This window comes from Micrasema longulum, unplaced genomic scaffold (assembly GCF_059751315.1).
Source record: "Micrasema longulum isolate JH-2025_06_02 unplaced genomic scaffold, ASM5975131v1 h1tg003326l, whole genome shotgun sequence".
Classification (NCBI taxonomy): Eukaryota; Metazoa; Arthropoda; class Insecta; order Trichoptera; family Brachycentridae; genus Micrasema; species Micrasema longulum.
In genome coordinates, this window is record NW_028280403.1 from 1 (window position 1) to 20,449 (window position 20,449).

Genomic DNA, 20,449 nt, shown 5'->3' on the forward strand with positions numbered 1-20,449 from the left:
TACGCATGTCCGCACGCGTCTCCCTTCTCTGCTGCTCGGTGTGGTTCTCGCACTCGCAACTGCTCGGCCAGAGGCTGCATCACCTCTTCATCGAAGCCATGACGGACAAGATTGACGGTAACTCATAGATATTATTATTCAAACAATTATACCTTAAAATTGTTTGATCTATATTATTTTTTCTTGTATTTATTTATTTGTTTCCAAAAAACATACATCAAAACAGGTCAAGTCAAGACTGCATAAAGTAAAAATACTATAACAGCATAACATTGACAGCCATATGTCACTGTGTAACTCAAATTAGACCACTCGTAGGAGAGAGATCATAATACTTTTTTACTGCCTTGTATAAAATTTGTGACTTTTGTTTTTTTTACCTTTTCTCTGGTATTATAATCATGCTCGTGTTGGCTTTGATCAATGTTTTTTTTTTTCAAAATTCTGTGTTTTTCTCTGAATCGATAATTCTACAGGGTGTTCTTTAAACACTGTCACATCCGAAACCACGATGATCAGCATGAGCAAGAAGACATATTGGCACATGAGAAGAATTTTTTAGAACGAATAAAATTTAAAAAAATATAATATCAGAAAAAGCAAATGGTTTCGGACTTCTGCAAGGGAGAAACAAGGAGGGGGGGAGGGGAAGTTTTATACCCTAAAAATGCGCAGCCGCGCTTCCCTCGCTTCTCCTCTGCAGAAGTGAGCACCCATTTGTTTGGTTTAATATTTTCTTTTTAAAAATTTTCTTTGTTCTAAATATTTTTTTAAATATGGTAATGTCTTCTTGCCCACACTGATCATCGTGGTTTCGAATGTGACAGGGTTGAAAGTACACCCTGTATACCTACACAAATATTGTATTGTAAAATATTATTTGCCCATATGTTAATACTTTTAATTCATTTAACATCGACGCCTTGTGTATCTGTTTTTTTTTTTCAAAATAATATTATTTATTTAAATTATTTTTCAATTCCTCGTGGTGTAATGGTCAGCGCGTTTGCCTACCACGCAAGAGGTCTCGGGATCAATTCCCGACATGGTTGATATGAAATATTTATTTAAAAAGGGTGTTTTTACACTAAAACATTTCATAGTTGCTTAGTTCTTGGCATGAACACCTGACAAACTTACTACTATGCTCTATTTTTTATAAATTTATTGATATCATTCTAACTTTGCTAGAATTCCACTCGTCCATGCGCTTTGTAGCTGCACGATGATTGGTTATCTAGCTTTCATATACCAACTTAAAAATATCTAAATTTTATAAATGGGGTCTAGAATTCCAATCGTCTATGCGCTTAGTAGCTGCAAGACGTGTTGTAATCTTACTCCTTTTTATTATTCATTATATTTTTATTTTTTTTTAGTATCATTAATACACTAAATTTATTTGTCAATTTTTAAAATGTGTAAATGGGGGCTAAATTTCTAACTGTCTATGCGCTCTGTAGCTGCAAGACGTCCTGTAATCTAGCTCCTATCTGTTATAATTTTTTATTGATCTTAATTGAAAACGAGGAACTAGAATCCCAACCGTCCATGCGCTCTGTAGCTGCAAGACGTACTGGGATATTTATTAATTGTACGGCGCCCTTGAGGTGATTTTCACAAAAATGGCGCTATATAAATTATCCAACTATATATATATATATATATATATAGTCCGTGGACTGGCACCTGAAGCGTAAGACTGATCACCTTACCTTCATGTAACAAAATTGATCGAGATATTCTGCGATTGGTGTAACAATCCAGCGCCCTATAGGGAATGATGGTGATGATTTAATTCATTAATACACTAAATTTATTTGTCAATTTTTAAAATGTGTAAATGGGGGCTAAATTTAATAAGTAATCTAGCTCCTATCTGTTATAATTTTTTATTGATCTTAATTGAAAACGAGGAACTAGAATCCCAACCGTCCATGCGCTCTGTAGCTGCAAGACGTACTGGGATATTTATTAATTGTACGGCGCCCTTGAGGTGATTTTCACAAAAATGGCGCTTTATAAATTATCCAACTATATATAATGTGCTCTACTAAAACGTGCGAGAAATCGAGAGTTTCTTAAGATTTTTTTAAAGATAGAGCCGCGTTGAACTTTAATTTTCAGCAAGGTCAGTACAAAACTTAACTATATTATGTTTACCAGTGATTAAATACATGTTTATTAAGCTAGTTTTGCATCAAATGTGATTATTTTACTAAGAAATTATATTTTTTAATGGGTGTTAACTATACAAAGAAAAAAGTTGACAAAATCAGAAATTGGCACTGTGCCAATAACTAACATGTCGTAGTGTTATTCGTCAATATTTTAATTATTGGCACATGCCAATCAGTATTTAACATACATTATTGATATTTTGTTTGTTTATTATTTGCGACAAATAAAGTAAATTATTTTAGCATTTAGTACACAAAAGAGTGGCTTATTTATAATAAAGAAATACTCTGATGAAAACTACAGTTTTAATACATTTTCTTTTTAAATAGAAAGAGCGTTGCTATCTTTATCTGATTCAGATTGAGTTATACATTGTATTTTTGCTATGTGGACTGGCACCTGAAGCGTAAGACTGATCACCTTACCTTCATGTAACAAAATTGATCGAGATACGCTGCGATTGGTGTAACAATCCAGCGCCCTCTAGGGAATGATGGTGATGATTTAACTCCATTCTCTTTATTTTAGGATTGGAAATTTCCCTGGAAGGCGCCGACCAGTACCTTGTGAACGCTGCAACCCTATTGGCTGATATTTACACTGGTAAATTAATAAATAATACTTACAAAACAATTTGAATTTTGTACGACCCCCTTTTTTCGTTTTTCAAGGAAGCAACAAAATAAGTTTGAATAATATTTTGAGTTTGTCCAAATTTTTGTAGACAAGGACTGGATTCAACTCCCCGGGGAGCTGTTTATATTAACATATTACAGCAGAGATGAAGAACATTTAAGAGAAGGTAATATAGAAGTCCAGGCATCCACAGGGCTTATGACCTGTCAATGGCTGGTTTAAGCGGCCACTTTACTATATTACCTTCTCTTAAATGTTCTTCATCTCTGTTGTAATATGTTAATATAAACAGCTCCCCAGGGAGTTGAATCCAGTCCTTGTCTACAAAAATTTGGACTAACTCAAAATATTGATAAATTACCTGGTCCATGAAGAAGTATAGAAATTGAGAAAATAATATTTTCAGGCGTTGCCTAGTATTTAGGTAAAATAAATCAATTTGACGAATCTCACCCGCATAAATAAAGGTTTCAGCTCTTTAACTTCACAAACATCAACAGATGAAAGAATTGAAGCAATATAGATGTTCAAATACGGCAGAATGGTGAATGTTACACAGTGTGTAAATATCTATCAGCCTTTATACCAATAAACTTTGTCACTTTTCAGAATCTAAGATGCTGGCCGCATTCGAGCTCGTCACATTGGCCCGGCTCATCGTACAAGTTAGTATAGAACTGCTGGAGTGCAACACTCAGCTGGCCCTGCGCACCCTCAATGTCCAGGTAATTATCATTTGTTTTTTCAATTCAATTAAATTCATTTATTTCAAATAACATATACATCACAAACAAAAAGACCAAAAATACATAAAGAGACTCTTGTCAAAATAGCAGGAGAATTCAGAAACATGGAACAGATCATTATTTTTAGAAAAATATATATTTGGACCCCTGTAGCCTTGTGTGTCATGTACAAGGCTAAGGTACTCGGAAAAAAATCGTTTTTGCTTGTCTTGGAAATGGGATGTTCGATCACTGATTTTGGTTTATTACCTTTATGAGTCCAATCACCATTGCTGCAAAGTTCAAGAACAATGGCGCGTGATGACTACTTTTAACTACAGCGTGGATATCTGTTAAGGATATTCCATCTTTCCTGCATTCTGCTTCAAGATTATGGCGTTGTAAACTGAAAAATGGGCACTGAAATAACAGATGTTCGATACTCTGTGAAGAAATATCATCGCATGGACAATAGTCATCATTCCTTAATTTAAACCTATATAGGTAACTTCTCATAGCTCCGTGTCTGGTAAAAATTTGGGTCATTTCGAAAGTACTTTGGTGATGACGACGGAAGTTTGCCGCATCAGCCAGCGTTGGGTTTAGTGACTTTACCTGTAGAAGAAGCGCCGTAATGATCCTCCCAACGCTGCTGCGTATTTTTGTTTTATTCAGCGTTTAGCAAAGCTAAGGGGAAATTCTGAGAAGAAAGGTACCGTCCTTTTACAAGTTGCGGCTCTTGCTCGTTCATCCGCTCTCTCATTTCCTACGATACCAGCAAGTCTATCCAGCATATTTAAATAATCATCCCTCTTATTTTTGGATGCTCAATTTTACTCTGAATATCTACAATGAATGGACTTACCGACCGAGTATCAGTTATAGCTTGAACGCCCGAACGACAATCTGATAAATGGTAAACATGGAGCAGATCAACATCCAGAGCGGTGTTGTTCAGCATATCGTAGCCCTTCCAACAGGCATAACGATCGCACCTCTTGCTGCGGAAAGGGGAATGATGAAGATAAAATGTAATCCATGTCGCATGGACACCATAATAATACTGTTTTCACCATCATAATTTTAATACCTTAATTAAAGATTATATTTTTTTTAAATCCTGATCCTTTGGTAGTCAGCAACAACAGCATTGTTTAAAAATGTCTTTTCATTTTATTTCTAGTTGATGCAACACGGCCGCAAGTTGTATCAGTGCGTTCCCGAAAAACTGGAAGTTCTCTCCATCAGCGCCCGGAAGCTTCTCATCTCTCGCTTACCACCGGCTCCGTCCTGCAAGATCTGGCTCATGTTGCTCTCCGACCAGTGTCTCTACAAGCTTGAACCCCTGCCCAAATATCTCCAGGACTTCTACGCTCGCCATCTAGACGACTCCACCACCCAACAAGATCCAGAGCTCCAGAAAGACAGGCAGCTGCTGCCCAAGGCTAAAGACTCCCATAAGCAAGACCCGGGAACTAAAACTCACGATTCTAAGCCTCGCAAGTCTGACTCCAGCGATCGATGGTCAGTCCACAGCAACGGTGACGCCCGGCACGACGCGGACTACTCAAAATACAAAGACGAAGTCTTCGACGAACGGAATCCTTTGGACTCTTCGTACGACAGCTCCGGCGTGTCCGAATCCAACTTCTCCGATAACAACGAGTATTCAAACGCAAATGGAATACACGGACACAATTCCGAACGGAAACCGCGCCCGATTCTAGGCGCCGGATCTCGCATGGTTCAAAACACAAATGTGAAAAGTGATTTTGAATGCAACGATGGTCCTAATCTGTCGAATTTTGACGGTGGCGACGATTTGGGCATTCCGAAGTTTTGCCCCAGCGTGCCACCGCCTAATTTCATACCCAGACAGAAGGAAGTCACCTCTGCTAGCCAGGAAACTGGAGACTACTGGAACACTCCTCCGCCCGCTATTAATCCCGGCAAAAAATTAGATTCTTTAACTCCGAAGATACCGACATCCGGATTGGCGCAGAGATTAGACTTGAACTCTTGGAGGCAGCAAGCTAATGGGATCCCGAGTGAAGAAGACACATTCGCTAACGTTCAAAATTTTAACCCATCTCAATCCGATAGCCAACCTAATTACTATGACAAACAGGATTTCGACCAGCAGTATGGGAATATGGGTCTGCTCGAAAAGGTTAAAACGTCCAATGCGTATAATGAAAAAAATGAGTACGCTAGCAAAGATGATTCCGAGTGGAATCAAGGATGGAACGAGGACGTAGAAAACTCTTATAAAGACTCTGAAGCTGATCCGTCGTTAGCGCAAAACGATCGACGAAGTGACAAGGGAAACAGTCAGAGGAAACCGCAGCCCAAAAAGACAACAGAGTCTCGAGAATATAAACCACGCAACAACTCCGCCGAAGATGAGAGTTACGAAGTCCCCGAGGAACGGTTCAAAAAGTTACAGTTCGAGACCGGAACGCTGATGTGGAACAAACCGAACGCGGACGCGAGCGAATCCGGGGACAAGTCGGACGCTTCGTACGACAGGAACGGCGACAAGAGGAGAGGCAACGCGGCCAGCGCACGGCAAAAGGACAGGCGCAGCTCCGACACGCGAAACTACAACCGGGAAAGGAAAGAAAACGACGAAAAAGACTCAAACTGGCGGCGGAGAGACTCGGACGACGCGAAGGCCGCGCGCGGCGAGAAAGACCAAAAGTGGGGCGTCAAAAAGCCGGAAAACGACACAGAGTGGGTGGAAAGCGACGCCGATAAGTCGAAAACCCCCGAGGATCGGAAGTCGGCCATGCGGCGCGAACAGCGATCGGGTTCGGGGCGAACAAAACGCGATCCGATGGAGGTATCGCGCAGCGCTAGTTACTGGACGCACGACGATCGTTGCGATCGCGATTACGACGGTTAAAAAATAAAAATAAACTTTTATGTATTCAAAATTTTCTACAAAAACTGTCTGAAAAATTCAGGTTATTAGTGAAAGTTCTTTGTGCATGTCCACTATAATTTATTATAGAAATGTAAGACAAGTGACGTTTAATTTTCTCGAGTTTGTGTGTCCATCTGGGCTGGTATTCCAAACGAAATTATAGCGCGTTTTTACATACTAAATACGCATTATAGCGCGCTGTAAATGCGTTCGGAATACCAGCCCAGATGCAGTTAGTTTCCAAAAACTATGTCATCTAGTGGATTCTTATTTGTTGACCAGTTTCAAAGTACGCTGGAATCTCTTTTTGCATGGAGGATACTCTTCTACGCAGTACTGTGTAAAAAGTATACTAAAAAAAATCAATCGTATGAAAATCGTTTCTGGATTAAAAAATAGAAATTATTTCCTATTTATTGTATCTTAATTTGATTAAAATATACAGAATTACCAAATAATCAACCATGCGAAAGAACTGATAAAAGGGTACTCGCGAAGGTTTGCTTTTGATCTAATAAACCTCGGCCTAAATCAAGTGAGGTTTATCACCAGAGTCCGCCCGGGCACTGCAGATTGAACAAACACCGCGCTAGAATGAACCTTTCCCAAACTTCTAGGTGTAGGTTCTGCAGCGCAGATGAGGAAACACCTATACGTGTTCTATGTGAATGTGATGCTTTACCTCGTAAAAGGAGCCTCATCCTCAGGGGACCACTGGTTAAACCTGAGGATGTTGAGAAGAGCTCGCCCTATCTAATAGCCCGATACTTTATAGGCCTGGGCTTGGAGGGCGAGAACTATTCACGGGGGCCCGTCACAATAGATCTTCACAGGTCGCAGTGACGTCAGGAGCTCGCATAGCACTGACCCCTACCACTAAGAATAAGAATAAGGCAGAGGACAGAACGCCATATCACTCTGTCTTGGCAAATATACTTCCCTGATACACAAATTCCTCTATCTGTGTTTTAGGATAACCGCATTGGTAGTGAACTCATATTTAGTCATACTTCGATTTCTTCCAAAGACTTGACGGATTACAGACGGAAGAAGCCTCGTCTTGCATTTCTATAGTAAATCTTAGTCTAATTGAGTGATTTTATAATGTTATTCAGCGCGACATGCGTTGATTGTAAAAATAAATAAACTTAACAGCGCGTCGCGTAATACTGTTGCCGAGTGTTGGCTTTTATGCGGCGTTTGCGCTTACTTTTATGTTTGTTATAATTTCAACGTGCCTACAAAGTTAAAACATCTTATCTCTAGTGAAATAGTGTATAAGCACTGAGGTATAATAAATAGACACGTTATTTTCTTAATATTGCGATGCCTTCGATAATTTGAGATATCACGATACACGCGAAGCATTAGTGCGAGAAAGAGATATACTATTATTTTTATGGATAACTTATATAGCGCCATTTTCGTAATAATACCTCAAGGGCGCTTTACATAGTGATTCTTTTAAATTTGTAATTTAATTAAAATAATTTATTTTGTTGTCACATGCTACGGATTTATTCAAATGATTTAGAGAACAAGTGGGTTTTAAGTTTTTTCCGAAACATCACTTCACTTTCACAGCCTCGCACCTCTGCTGGGAGAGCATTCCATGCCATAGGGCCTGCGACCGCAAATGCGCGTTCACTAAATTTAGCGCGCTGTTTGCGTAGAGGTATAATAACTTTTCCCCGCGCCGTAGACGTAGCTGATCTAAGCGTGAGACGCCTGTCGGCTAGTTCATCTGGAATGCAGAGTTCCCTTAGATATTCCGGAGCAGTGTTGTGCAGTGACTTATACACAAGCCAACAGAGTTTGTATTCCACCCTCTGTGGAAAACGTAGCCAGTGTAATTCCCGAAGTAGTGGAGTGATATGACTGAACTTAGAGATACGTCTTTCCTTAGTTTGGATTTCTGTGTAATTCGTTGCCATGGCTTAGAACACTGGCTGTCAGTGTTAATTTATATGCGTTTTTAAATTATGCAAAGTGTTCTTAAAAATAAACTAATTATATCTGCCATAAAAAAGGCATTTCAAAATATTAATTTAGAGGTATTTCTTAAAATATACAATACCTGTAATGTCACCATGTTTGTTTAATCTATACATGGACAACTGTATGGAAGAGTTAGAATGCTTAGATCAGCTACGTCTACGGCGAGAGGAAAAGTTATTATATCTCTACGCAAACAGCGCACTAAATTTAGTGAACGCGCATTTGCGGTCGCAGGCCCTATGGCATGGAATGCTCTCCCAGCAGAGGTGCGAGGCTGTGAAAGTGAAGTGATGTTTCGAAAAAAACTTAAAACCCACTTGTTCTCTAAATCATTCGAATAAATCCGTAGCACATGACAACAAAATAAATTGTTTTAATTAAATTACAAATTTAAAAGCTTCAATTAAATTTATTTAACAATAGAATCACTATGTAAAGGGCCCTTGAGGTATTATATTATGAAAATGGCGCTGTATAAGTTATCCATAATAATAATACAATTGCAAATCATTTGCATGTAAATGGTACGAACAGGGGAGGTTTTGTGTTTAATCTAATAGGATTGTTATTCATTTATGTTAGCTCGCCGAATGCTAATATATGGGCTGTGAAATCGGCCGTTGTATTATTCATGATATATATATATTTTTAAATATTAAACTATTTGAAAAATTAAAAACAAAAAAAATTGTTTCTTTCTATTATTTTCAAGATTATAAATAATATGGAGTAATTAAAATTGATCTACGGAGGATTAGATTCGACTTGTTAACGCATTATCTCATTGTGACATTTGTCTGCGTAGCATCATGATTGATCAGGACAAAGTCTGTTAGGTAATGAAAGTCAATTATTTACCCACGAATTAATGTTCCATCGACTTTGTAACGTGTCTATTTAATTATACGTCTTTGTGTATAAGTCTCGAGTTTATACACAAAAAAGTGTAGTCGTTATTATAACGAAGTAGACAAATTTGTTTTATAGTTTAGTAGTGAGACGCTGAGATCCATATGAGCTTAAGTGAAATTATTGGTGTTTTTACTGTACGAGTCCGTGCGATACTTGTGCGATAAAGTGGAGCGTGGACATCACCGGACACCTCCAATTTCCAGCCAGGACTCGCGCCTTCTCCCACTTCAATCCCGCGTCCCTTGATTCCGCCGAATAATCGTAATCAAGACGGCGGATGTGAACGCAGCACGAGTCCAAGCTGGGTCCACCGCAGCATCCTCAAAACACTCGCTTTAGGAGGCTGCTGCGTCTGTTCTCAGACTTCAATGTTACTTATGAAATATAACCATCTTATACCTGATATTCTCCTCAAACACTTACTCTTAAAACTTTTAAGTTTGATATTTTGGGCTTTGGTAAGATGCAATGATTCGCACCCATTGAGAAGTACCGGCATTACAGAGTTGAAAATTCGGCATTTCGCTTTTTTATTTTTTTACTTTTATTTATTTATTCGTGATCGTGATATTTGTAATCGGGTTGTGGTCCTGTGGCTAGTGTCTCGGACTCTCGGACCAAAGGTCTGTGGTTCGAATCCCACTCTTCCCCAACTCGATTCCCATTTTCTAATAGTGAGTTATTTACAACTCGTCGAAAATGGCCCTCAAAATTAAATATTTGGGTAAATCATAAAAACGCAAATATTTATTTTCCTTTAAAAAAAAAAAAATTCAAATTAATGTACAAAAGTAAACAAAATCTAGATCGCGCCAAACTAATATAAGTAAAATTACAACAGGGATGGAGAATACCTTAGAAAAGGGAATATGGAAGTCTAGGCATTTACAGGGCTTATGACCTGTCATTGGCTGGTTTAAGTGGCCACTTTACACACTGTGTAATATTCTCCATTTTGCCTATGTTTGAGCATCCATATTTCTTCCATTTGTTGATTTTACTGAAGTAAAAGAGCCGAAACCTTAATTGTTGCGAAGAGATCCATCTGGCTGAATAATTTCACATACTCAAAATCAAAATCAACAAATGGAGGAGTTGAAGAAATATGGATGTTCAAACATAGGCAAAATGGTGAATGTTACACAGTAAAGGGGCCACTTGTTCTCTTTCCCAAGGTATTCTCCATCCCTGTTGTAATTTGTTAACCTTGTTAATAACGGTAGCCACCCTCTGACCACCCTCTCCGCCCAGTAGACGATTATTTGGGATGATAATTAATGTACTGAATTTTGATTGATTGATTGATGGAGGCTGGCAATGCTGATTCGCCATCCGCCTGACAGATAATTCTCACTGTACAACGGTCTAAAATTGTGAAATGGATTACCTAAAACATGCTCTTGATAAATTTTGATATAAAATGTGATGTTAATTAAATGTTCGTATTAGTTCTTAAGGACTTATTTAATAAAATATAAAAAAATGACACTTAAGTTCCTCTGGTCCTCAGCGTCTTCAATTTAGTAATAATGGTAGTGTAAATGAGGTGCAATTTTGATTTTAATGGTTATGACAGCTATTTCGCCCGATTCGACAATGCCCAAAATAAGGCGAAACTGTTCTGTTTGTATTTTGGTTTTTGAAAGTACATTTTTGCAAAAATGTAACGAAAATATCTATGTAATATTGTAATGTAAAAATTAATCAGTTCATTTTTTCAATTCGATAGTGATGTGTATTATGGTAAGATCGTGTCCAAAGCTTGTAGACAGGTACTGCATGTTTAATTCCTAACAGTCTCAAGACGATATCTCATCAAGTATGAAGGAGCTGAAAACGTCAACAGACCAACTTCAGTATTCTTCGAAATCAATTGAGTGAAATAACGAGAAGAACTCGCATAATTTTGGTGCAGCTTTTTCATGTTTCAACCGGCAAATATCGCTAAAAATACTGGGTATTGTAATGTAAATACACATCAATTTACGAGCATTAATAAATTTGAAAAAGTTCTTGATTTAGACCGTGCCACGGTGTACTTTTTGGGGTGCGAAATAAATAATATTGTATGCTTTAATTTTTCTAAGGACGGTCCCCTTATACTTTTGCAACTATACAGGGTGTTCGGGAGAACGTTGAACATACGAAACATGACACTCTGTTTCCGAAAACTGATATAAAAACGCAAAAACAAGCCTATTATAGTGTGTTTAAACATTATTCACCAAAAATAGGACATTTTATGCTTTTTTTCATGAACAACATCAAATGAAATATTTTTTTATTAGATCAATTTACGATGATCAATTTGTCCCATCTCTAAAATTTTTACAAAATGATGTAACCTTGTAAAAACCTCATTAATAATTAGGTTTATTTTAGTTTTAAAGCTGATTTTATAAAATTATGTTGTTGTCAAGCATAGTGTTAAAAAAATTAATTAACACGTCAGATACAATTAATTTTTATGTGTCAATATAAATCACTCCTTAGACGTAACTACAAAGTTACGTCGTCACTTTTGCTGACAACTGTCATTCTAATTAAGCTTTATTTTAACTATAAAACAACGCTCAGTTTAAAACTGCTTTACCATATTTTTCGTTCTTAACAGCTTCAAAATTCGCAATAGATTTCGATTAAAGCAAAAAATATATTTTTGTTTGGGATTCTGAAGCCTTTCCAGCCATTAAATGTGACAAAAAAAATCCAATTTAGAACTAATTCATTCCATACTTCATGGCTGATTGTGATGTGATTATTTTTAATGTAACACTTAATCGATTGATTCCTTCATAAATTATTTGTACAAGGTGTACGATTTGCTTCCATCGAGAGTTGATTAAAATAGACTTTCCATTGATTCAACTTTGGAATCGACATTTCCCTATGTAGAACTGTTAAGCGACCGTACTTAGAAAAATTTACTGTAGTAAAATTCTCGTCTGCATAATTTTGTGCTGTGTTTGAAAGGTGTTATTTTTTGTATATATTGTAACAAATCCGCCAGAAAAGGGATGTTTTTTTTAACAATTAAATTGGTGATTAATTTATAGAACTCCATACCTGTAATTCCTTTTGATCCAATCATACATAATTTATTTAAATATCTGGAGGCAATTGCAAATGCTATCATCACTGGTACATATCGAGACGGTATGCTTAACTCTTCCATCTCCGTCTACTGAGGTATTACAAAAAATTAACACTATCGACAAAAAAATTATGTGGGGAAATGGAAAAAAAATTTCATCACTATATTTTTTTTTTTATTTCTTCCGAAGTGTTGCCATGCGCACTATGTCATCTCATCTGTCAAATAACCTGACGCATATGTTGTAACTACATCAAATTAAAATTGACTTTTCTCTTCTGTATTTTAAAAGGACCTGTGTTATAAAAAGTAGCCAATACAAACAAATTGCAATCAAAGCAAAAAGTACTTAAATATGATTTTTGATATTTACAGCGCGTAGATATGTGTACTGTGGAGTACGGGTGCCCTCGATAGCTATCAAGTCTATATCTTCTCCAACTGTCAGAATGCGAAGATACAGGGTTGATACTGTATCTTCGTAATCTTCCGATTGTAATGGTCCCTCAGGGGGCCGTTCCTACAATATGACAGCATAGTTGAAGTTAAATTCTCAAACGATTACAAAGATACACTATAAACCCTGTATCTTTTAGTTTTGAGGTAAGCATAGCACGTGATTACAAAATAAATTGTGTTAATGAAATTAATTTAATTTAAAAGCTTTAATTAAATTTATTTATCTATAGAATCATTTTGTAAAGCGCCCTTGAGGTATTATATTACAAAAATGGCGCTATATAAGTTATCCATAATAATAATAATAATCGAAAGCTAGCTATGGCACCTGCATCCCATGGAAAACTTGTCAAAATCCGGCGCTCCCCCCAAACATTAGATTTGGAGATCATGCTTTTGCCGTTGCCGGCCCCTCTGCCTGGAACCAATTGCCTTCAAACTTACGAATCATCGACAGTCCCGGTCAGTTCAGATCCCAACTAAAACTCCCACTTCTTTAGACTATCATACCCTCAATTTTAAATCCGGAAATATAATATATCACTTTAGTTTAGTTATAATGTAAGTTTAGGTATACAATTGTGAAGCACCCTTGAGGTGATTTTTCACAAAAATGGCGCTATATAAATCAGCCAAATATTATTACACATATCTGCACACTGGATGTGACAAAAATCATGTTTCCAGCGAGTACTTTTTGCTTTAATTGCCATTTATTCCAATTTAAATCGTTTTGACGTGGATCACAGAAGCCTTTTTAAAATACAACAGAAAAATTGGTCGATTTTTATTTGACATTGACCGCAGAGGAAAGTTTGACAGTTGACATCAGGGGCAGCACCATCTAGCGGTTGAGATTTGAAAATTCAACGCGGTTACCGTGCACGCATCCATCGTTTGACGTTTGCGATGGTAAAATGCGCGTGCACCCTAAGGTCTTCATTATTTTTCATCAATAGTCTGTCAATATGTCGGTAGATAGAAATAGTAGAAAAGATAAGCATACCATCTCGATACATACCGATGAAGATAGCGTTCTATGTATACTAGTAATGGCATAATTAATTAGCATTAGAATTTTGAATTCATAATTATTTTTCAATAGTGCCAGCAACTGCTAAATGTACTCGCTAATTTTAATGAACTCGAATGTCCCTTTATGTAAGACAAAAGGGACTCGCTTATCGCTATCTATGTTTTTAAAACCAACATCAATATTTGAATTGTGTATAAAAAGTTTCATAATTGATGTTGCAAATATTAATAGTTTGCACACAACTGATTTTTGTATTATATTTTCCGAGTCAAAATCTGATCGTTTTCACAAAAGGTGTACATCAAAACTTGTTAAAACGCGTATTCAATACTTTTTTATATTTATACATTTTCTCCTTAATATGCAATATCAGATTCTCTCGGCAGTTAAGATGCACAGTGCATTTTTCTAGGTTATTGTCATTTGCACTCTTTTCAGACTTGACAATATTTATGCATCAACGGCTTAGTCGGCAAACAATATATCTTTTTTTTTTGTCATATTGGCATCTTTGCGTTAACATATTTAATCTTATTTTGCGTCAACACACAATGTTGGTATTAACTAATATCTAGTGCAGTAATAAGGTCAATTCCATGTTCTGCTAAAAACAGCCAGGCCGATTTCATACAAAAAATGAATAATCACCTGAAAATAGTGTCCATCTCAAAAATGGCATTTCTTAATTTGCAGAAAACACCCACAGCACAAGAAAAATCTTTCAGTTTTAGCTGTTGATGGAAAGATTATTACCTCCAGAAATCTTGTTCTCTTAAAAAAATTAAAGTGAATAAATACGTAAGTATTTTCATTATATTAATTCATTAATTTTAAAACACCTGTAATAAAAAAACATGTTTTAACACAGAATGCCATTTCATACATTCAAAGTTTGAATGAGGTATTATTGCAGCGTGCTTTGATAAGAGTGCGATAGACGCACGACGCAATAACCCAGAAAAATAAACTCTGGATACACTTTATTATTTTGTCGAATGGTTTGTTATTTAAATGAATTTTCAATAAGTCATATGTATATCATAGTGATTTTTTGTACATACTGTGAACTAGCGTATGAAAAATGACATATTAATGTATTTATCAATTTATATTGATATATTAATCGATGAATTAAATAAGGTTATGTTAAAAATTAGTCTTAAGAAACTACATGCTAAAAGTGGTAGAATTTATAATAAATTTTGCATTGAAATGATGCTAAGAATAATTTATATGCTGGTTTTATTTATTATATTTTATTATTTCTTTCTTTTTTTTTACTGATCAATGGTTACCTGATAAACCCCTCCCTACAGGGAAGGAGACATTGTGTGGTACACCGATGGCTCCAAGAAAGATGGACAAGCGGTTGCTGGGATGCATGGAGTTAGACCTGATAAAAGGCTTTCCATTAGCTCGGTCGAGATCAATTCTACATTAACTTTAGAATGCCTACAAGCGCTTAATTGTGTCAGTGAGTGTAGCAGTATAACATTTATTTGGGTATCTGGACACTCAAACATACTAAACTTATTATGTACACGGCTTATATCAACTGCAAAAGGTATGTTCCTTCTGTGAGTGTGAGGATCTGCTGGAATAATCGGCTATGGCCTTGTTAAGGAACTTCTCCGCATCTGCTTTAAGAGGAAACCGCAGAAAACTTATTCGGGAGAAGCCGGACTATTGACAGGCATCAACACCTTTACTATTTTTACCATGCATGATAAGTATGACTTATAACTGTTACGGTATCTTCTAGGTCCTCATCCAGACTTCTGCATCGCGCCTCCAGCTGCATTCGCTCTAAGCTAAAAATGGGACAATGCATCAACAAATGAGAGACATCTTGGGATGTCTCGTCATCACATGGACAGCTATTGATTTCTGAGAGCTTAAAACGGTGAAGATAGCTCATAAAACCTCCGTGGCCTGTAAGGATTTGAGTCAATTCGTAGCCAACTTGCTGCGTTTTCCTGAAATTAAAGACATGAAAGATTATTGTTATCAAAATGAAAGATTGTTGGAAAAAATATTTTAGTTACCTGTCCAGTCACGTAAATACCGGTCGTTCCAGAGCGTAAAAGTTCTGCGTCTTATTTTCTTTTTGGCAAAACTTAAAGGAAATCTGGCAAAATCAGGAGCTGTTTTCTTGAGAGTAGCTTCTGGAGCCTTTTCATCTGCTTTTTCACTGCCTTGAATTCCGCAGAGCCTCTTATCCATTCGATATACACATTCTGTGATCTAGATTTTAGTTTTTGTAAATCTGTGCGAATGTCCATAATAAAGGGGTTGACTGAATTTCGATCAGCTATTGCTTGGACCCATGATTTACAATCTGTCAAAACCGTTATTTGCTTCCACCGGTATGTTAAAGGTCATGTGGATGCAGAGGGGGCAAGACAGAGGACGAGTGGCAGGAGTTGGAAGAGGCATATATCCAGCAGTGGAGAGAGGAAGGCTAGAGAAGAAGAATGATTCAATATTTTCAAATAAAAGACAATTTGTACACAGAGATATATTTCACCAAGAGATGCAGATCTTAATTTTAAAGAATAATTTATAAATAAATCTTTGGTCACTAATCACAATCACATACAAAATAAACCATTGATTGTACAAATAGGGAAAACCAAGCTCGCTTTTTGTAAAAGCTCAATCTAAAATAATTATAATAACTCTTTTTTTGTAAGAAATACTTCCTTATTGGCAATAGATTTCTTTGATTATATTTTTAATATTTAGCCTATTTTAAGGCTGATAATTTTATCTCGGAGTCAATTTATTTACAAGCCATAAGACAGTATGTAATACTTAATATAAACATACTTAGGCAAATTTTCTGATTTTACTTATGGGATTCATATTTTGCAGAAATCTAAGCAGAGCCGAATCTACCATAGGTTCAGTTGGCACATAGAACCAGACACTTGCTTACAAGGGAGGGGAGAATAATATACTTGTGTTAATTTAGAAACTTGTATACTCCCGTCCCTTTTCAGTAAGTGACTGGGCGCTAGATCCAGTTAAATCCGGTGCTGAATCGAAGGATCCAAAAGTAAATTTTATTTCAATAAATTTTATTAAAATATTACAACAGAGGTGAAGAACATTTAAGAGAAGGTAATATGGAAGTCTAGGCATCTACAGGGCTTATGACCTGTCAATGGCTGGTTTAAGTGGCCACTTTACACACTGTGTAACATTAACCATTCTGCCTATATTTGAACATCCATATTCTTTCAATTATTTCATCTGTTGATGTTTGTGAAGTTAAAGAGCTGAAACCTTTATTTATGTGGGTGAGATTCATCTAATTGAATTATTTCACCTACATACTAGGCAACGCCTGAAAATATTATTTTTTCAATAAGTATAGAAATTGAAAAAATAATGTTGTCAATAAATTTTAATTCACTGTGCAAAAGAAGCGCTCTTGATTTATTGTTTTATGAAAATAGCGCTGAATAAATTTATTGGTAAAATAATCGTAAATAACCTTTTGCTAAAACATCTAAAAAATTATGATATTAATTTTAAAAACATTTTCTGAACTTATTTTACATGTTTTTTTTGTTCTCTTGACAAATGTCTTTTTGAGCATTTAAAATTTTACCTAATATTATTTTTTTAAATATAATATTAAATGTTTAAAAAAATACAGTTTATATTATGTGGAAGTGGTTTTCCTCACAGCACATAAATAATATTATAACAACATAAATAAGATGGAACAACATTAAGAAAAAATATGTAACCTTAAGAAGGTATAAAACACAATGATATCGTGTTGATTTTTTAAATCAGGAATTTAAATTATGTAAGTATAAGTACAAATAATATTTTTTGAAAACGTCAAACTACGAGTAGCGGCGCAATTACGAAACTCTTCTTAGTTACAAAGGGGTGCACTGATAGAAATATGTTTTTAAAATACAGTCGAACTCGGTTATAACGATCATGCAAATAGTGAGATCTCGGATGTAACGAGGAAATATTAGTTGACATTTTAGTTCATGGTTTTCTCTATACAATTATTCACTGTTATAACGAGCTACTTCTCGGACGTACCGAACTAAAGTATTGTAAAAAAAGTGATAAAATCCAAATGATCAGCTAACGTAAAGGATAAATACCGCCGGGCGTTGGGATCGGATTATGTTTATGATAGCTATGTAACCACCCCACCCCGCAACCTCATTTGATGCCTGGGTACACGGGCCACTGTCCCCAAGTGAGGTACAGAATAGGTGACACCTACGGATCCATGACCCACAAGATCTTGTTAGACCCCTCCGTGGTCCACGCAGAGAAGCTGATTCTCTCGGATAGGACAAAAGATAATTTCCAAACTTACAGACCCCCTGAAGATGACATGGACATAGTGAATGCAAGACACCGCATAGATTATCCAATTTACAAGCATCCAATGATCCCTGACTATGAAGGGTTTGTTCCGCGGTGGTGGTGAATACGGACAAAGGTTTACAGTTTCTGCTACTGAGGCCATGGCGGAATACGAAAGGGAAAATTTGAAACAGAGATTAGCACGGCACCAACTCAAAATGGCCGTCAAAGGAAATGTTGATCCTAGAAATTTTTCAAATAACTTTGTTGCCAAGGCCCAGTTTAGATTGCCATTGCATAAAGTTAGACCAGAATGTGTCGGTATCCTAAAGGATATGCCAGTAGATGAGCCCTTTCCGACTGCGTCTCAGATGAAACAGTGAATATTATAAATTAGGATATTAAGTGTATAATAGTGATAAATAATGTTAGAATAAGTATAGATGTAAATATTGTGTTGTAAATATATATTAGACTATGTTAATCAAATAACTAACTGAACTAATTAAAAAAAAAAAAAAAAATATTGAAAAATAAACACGCATGGTTTTTTAAAAATCCAAAACTTAGTAAGTGCCGGTTCGGAACATTGCTACAATTTACAGCTGCTTTTGTAGTTTATGAATGACATGCTTATTTTGGGGGTTTTTACAGGGTTTTTTAGATTGTTTAATGTTCAATACACAATAAACATTACAAGTGGGTGATGTCAAATGAGTTCTAGACCAGATCAGTTGAAACTTAACCCCTGAATTATAAACATGTCTACTAACAAGAGGAAGTGTCTCTCAATTCGTGAAAAAGTGGCAATTATTTGTGAAATAAGTGCCAGATTTTATTGCTTTTGAAATAATGCAGCGAATTAAAAACTTACTTAATCTTAGGCAAAGTTAATTGTACAATTAAAATAAAGTAATATATATAATGTTAAAATTATAAAAAAGGAACTGTGACATTTTGAGCAGTCAGCTCTTAAAATTAAGTGACTAATATAATTTAAATAAATACATTAGGAAAGAAAAGTAACTATAGTCCTTAAAATATCGCATGATTATAATGTCAGAAAAAGTGACAACATAACTTTATAGTAACGTCTAAGGAGTGATTTATATTGACACACGAAAAATCATTCGTATTTGGTATGTTAATTAATTTTTTTAATACAATGCTTGACATATAAATCAACATAAATATATAAAATCAGCATTAAAACTAAAAAATGAAAAAAAACCTAATTATTAACGACGTTCTTACAAGGTTACATCATTTTGCAAAAACGTTAGAGATGGGACAAATTGATTGAATAAAAAAATAATTAATTTGATAATGTTCACGAAAAAAGTATAAATGTCTTATTTTTTGGTGAATAATTGTGTTAAACACACTAGAATAGGCTTGTTTTTGCGTTTTTATAACAATTTTCGGAAACAGAGTTTCATGTTTGCATGAAAAAACTGATGAAATCATTTTGATCGGTACACAATTAGTGATCAGTAATTTCCATCACTATTGACATTGGTTTGGCAGCTGTCATTTTAAACAAGCTAAATTTTAAGGACTATAATTCATGGGTGTGTTACATACATAAATTTTGCAGTGAAAAACATTATGTTTTATAAACAATCTATAAAACTAAATTTGCTGCAACAGAGAGGGAAAACATTTTTGAAAAGGGAATATGGAAGTCTAGACATTTACAAGACTTATGACTTGTCATTGGCTGGTTTAAGTGGCCACTTTACACACTGTGACATTCACCATTCTGCCTGTGTTTAAACATCCACATTTCCTCAACTCTTCCATCTGCTGACTTTTGTGAAGTAAAAGAGCAGAAACCTTTAGCACGTGGGTGAGATTCATCTGGCTGAACCAATTCATCTACTAAACAATTTTCAAAATCTTTTACCAGTTAGTTAATTCAACAATGTTTTGAGTATGTCCAAATGTTTGCAAACTGGCTGGATTTCCTCCCTAGGGAGTTATTTGGATCTAAATTTGTTGCAACAGAGAGGGAAAAGATTTTTGAGAAGGAACTATGGAAGTCTAGGCATTTTTTTTTTTTTTTAAATTTTATTTGGGATTTTTACAGCTATAACATAAAAAAATAAATAGAAATATATTAACAATACTAGAGC

The 20,449-nt window shown here is 35.7% G+C and overlaps 2 protein-coding genes across 2 annotated transcripts; both read left to right on the top strand.

Moving 5' to 3' along the window:
- Positions 1–5: 5 nt before the first annotated feature.
- Positions 6–6,461, top strand: LOC148270863 (uncharacterized). Its single transcript, XM_088242119.1, has 4 exons — positions 6–117; positions 2,710–2,784; positions 3,427–3,542; positions 4,726–6,461. Exons 1-4 carry the CDS (start codon positions 6–8, stop codon positions 6,445–6,447), a joined length of 2,025 nt encoding a protein of 674 aa, XP_088098245.1. The 3' UTR covers positions 6,448–6,461.
- Positions 6,462–13,252: 6,791 nt separating this feature from the next.
- On the top strand, positions 13,253–18,832 carry LOC148270864 (CIMIP2 protein GA14893-like). The gene is given in 5 exon segments (XM_088242120.1): positions 13,253–13,332; positions 15,284–15,441; positions 16,970–17,025; positions 18,139–18,428; positions 18,430–18,832. Coding segments are annotated over 5 exon segments (852 nt in total). The 3' UTR covers positions 18,698–18,832.
- The last annotated feature ends 1,617 nt before the right edge of the window (positions 18,833–20,449 follow it).

What these genes read in the sequence shown, in the direction of transcription:
- LOC148270863 (XM_088242119.1), top strand. Translation starts at nt 6, where the DNA reads ATGTCCGCACGCGTCTCCCTTCTCTGCTGCTCGGTGTGGTTCTCGCAC. An exon ending in CATGACGGACAAGATTGACG is followed by an intron (nt 118 to 2,709) that starts GTAACTCATAGA and finishes TCTTTATTTTAG; the next exon opens with GATTGGAAATTTCCCTGGAA. An exon ending in TGCGCACCCTCAATGTCCAG is followed by an intron (nt 3,543 to 4,725) that starts GTAATTATCATT and finishes TTTTATTTCTAG; the next exon opens with TTGATGCAACACGGCCGCAA.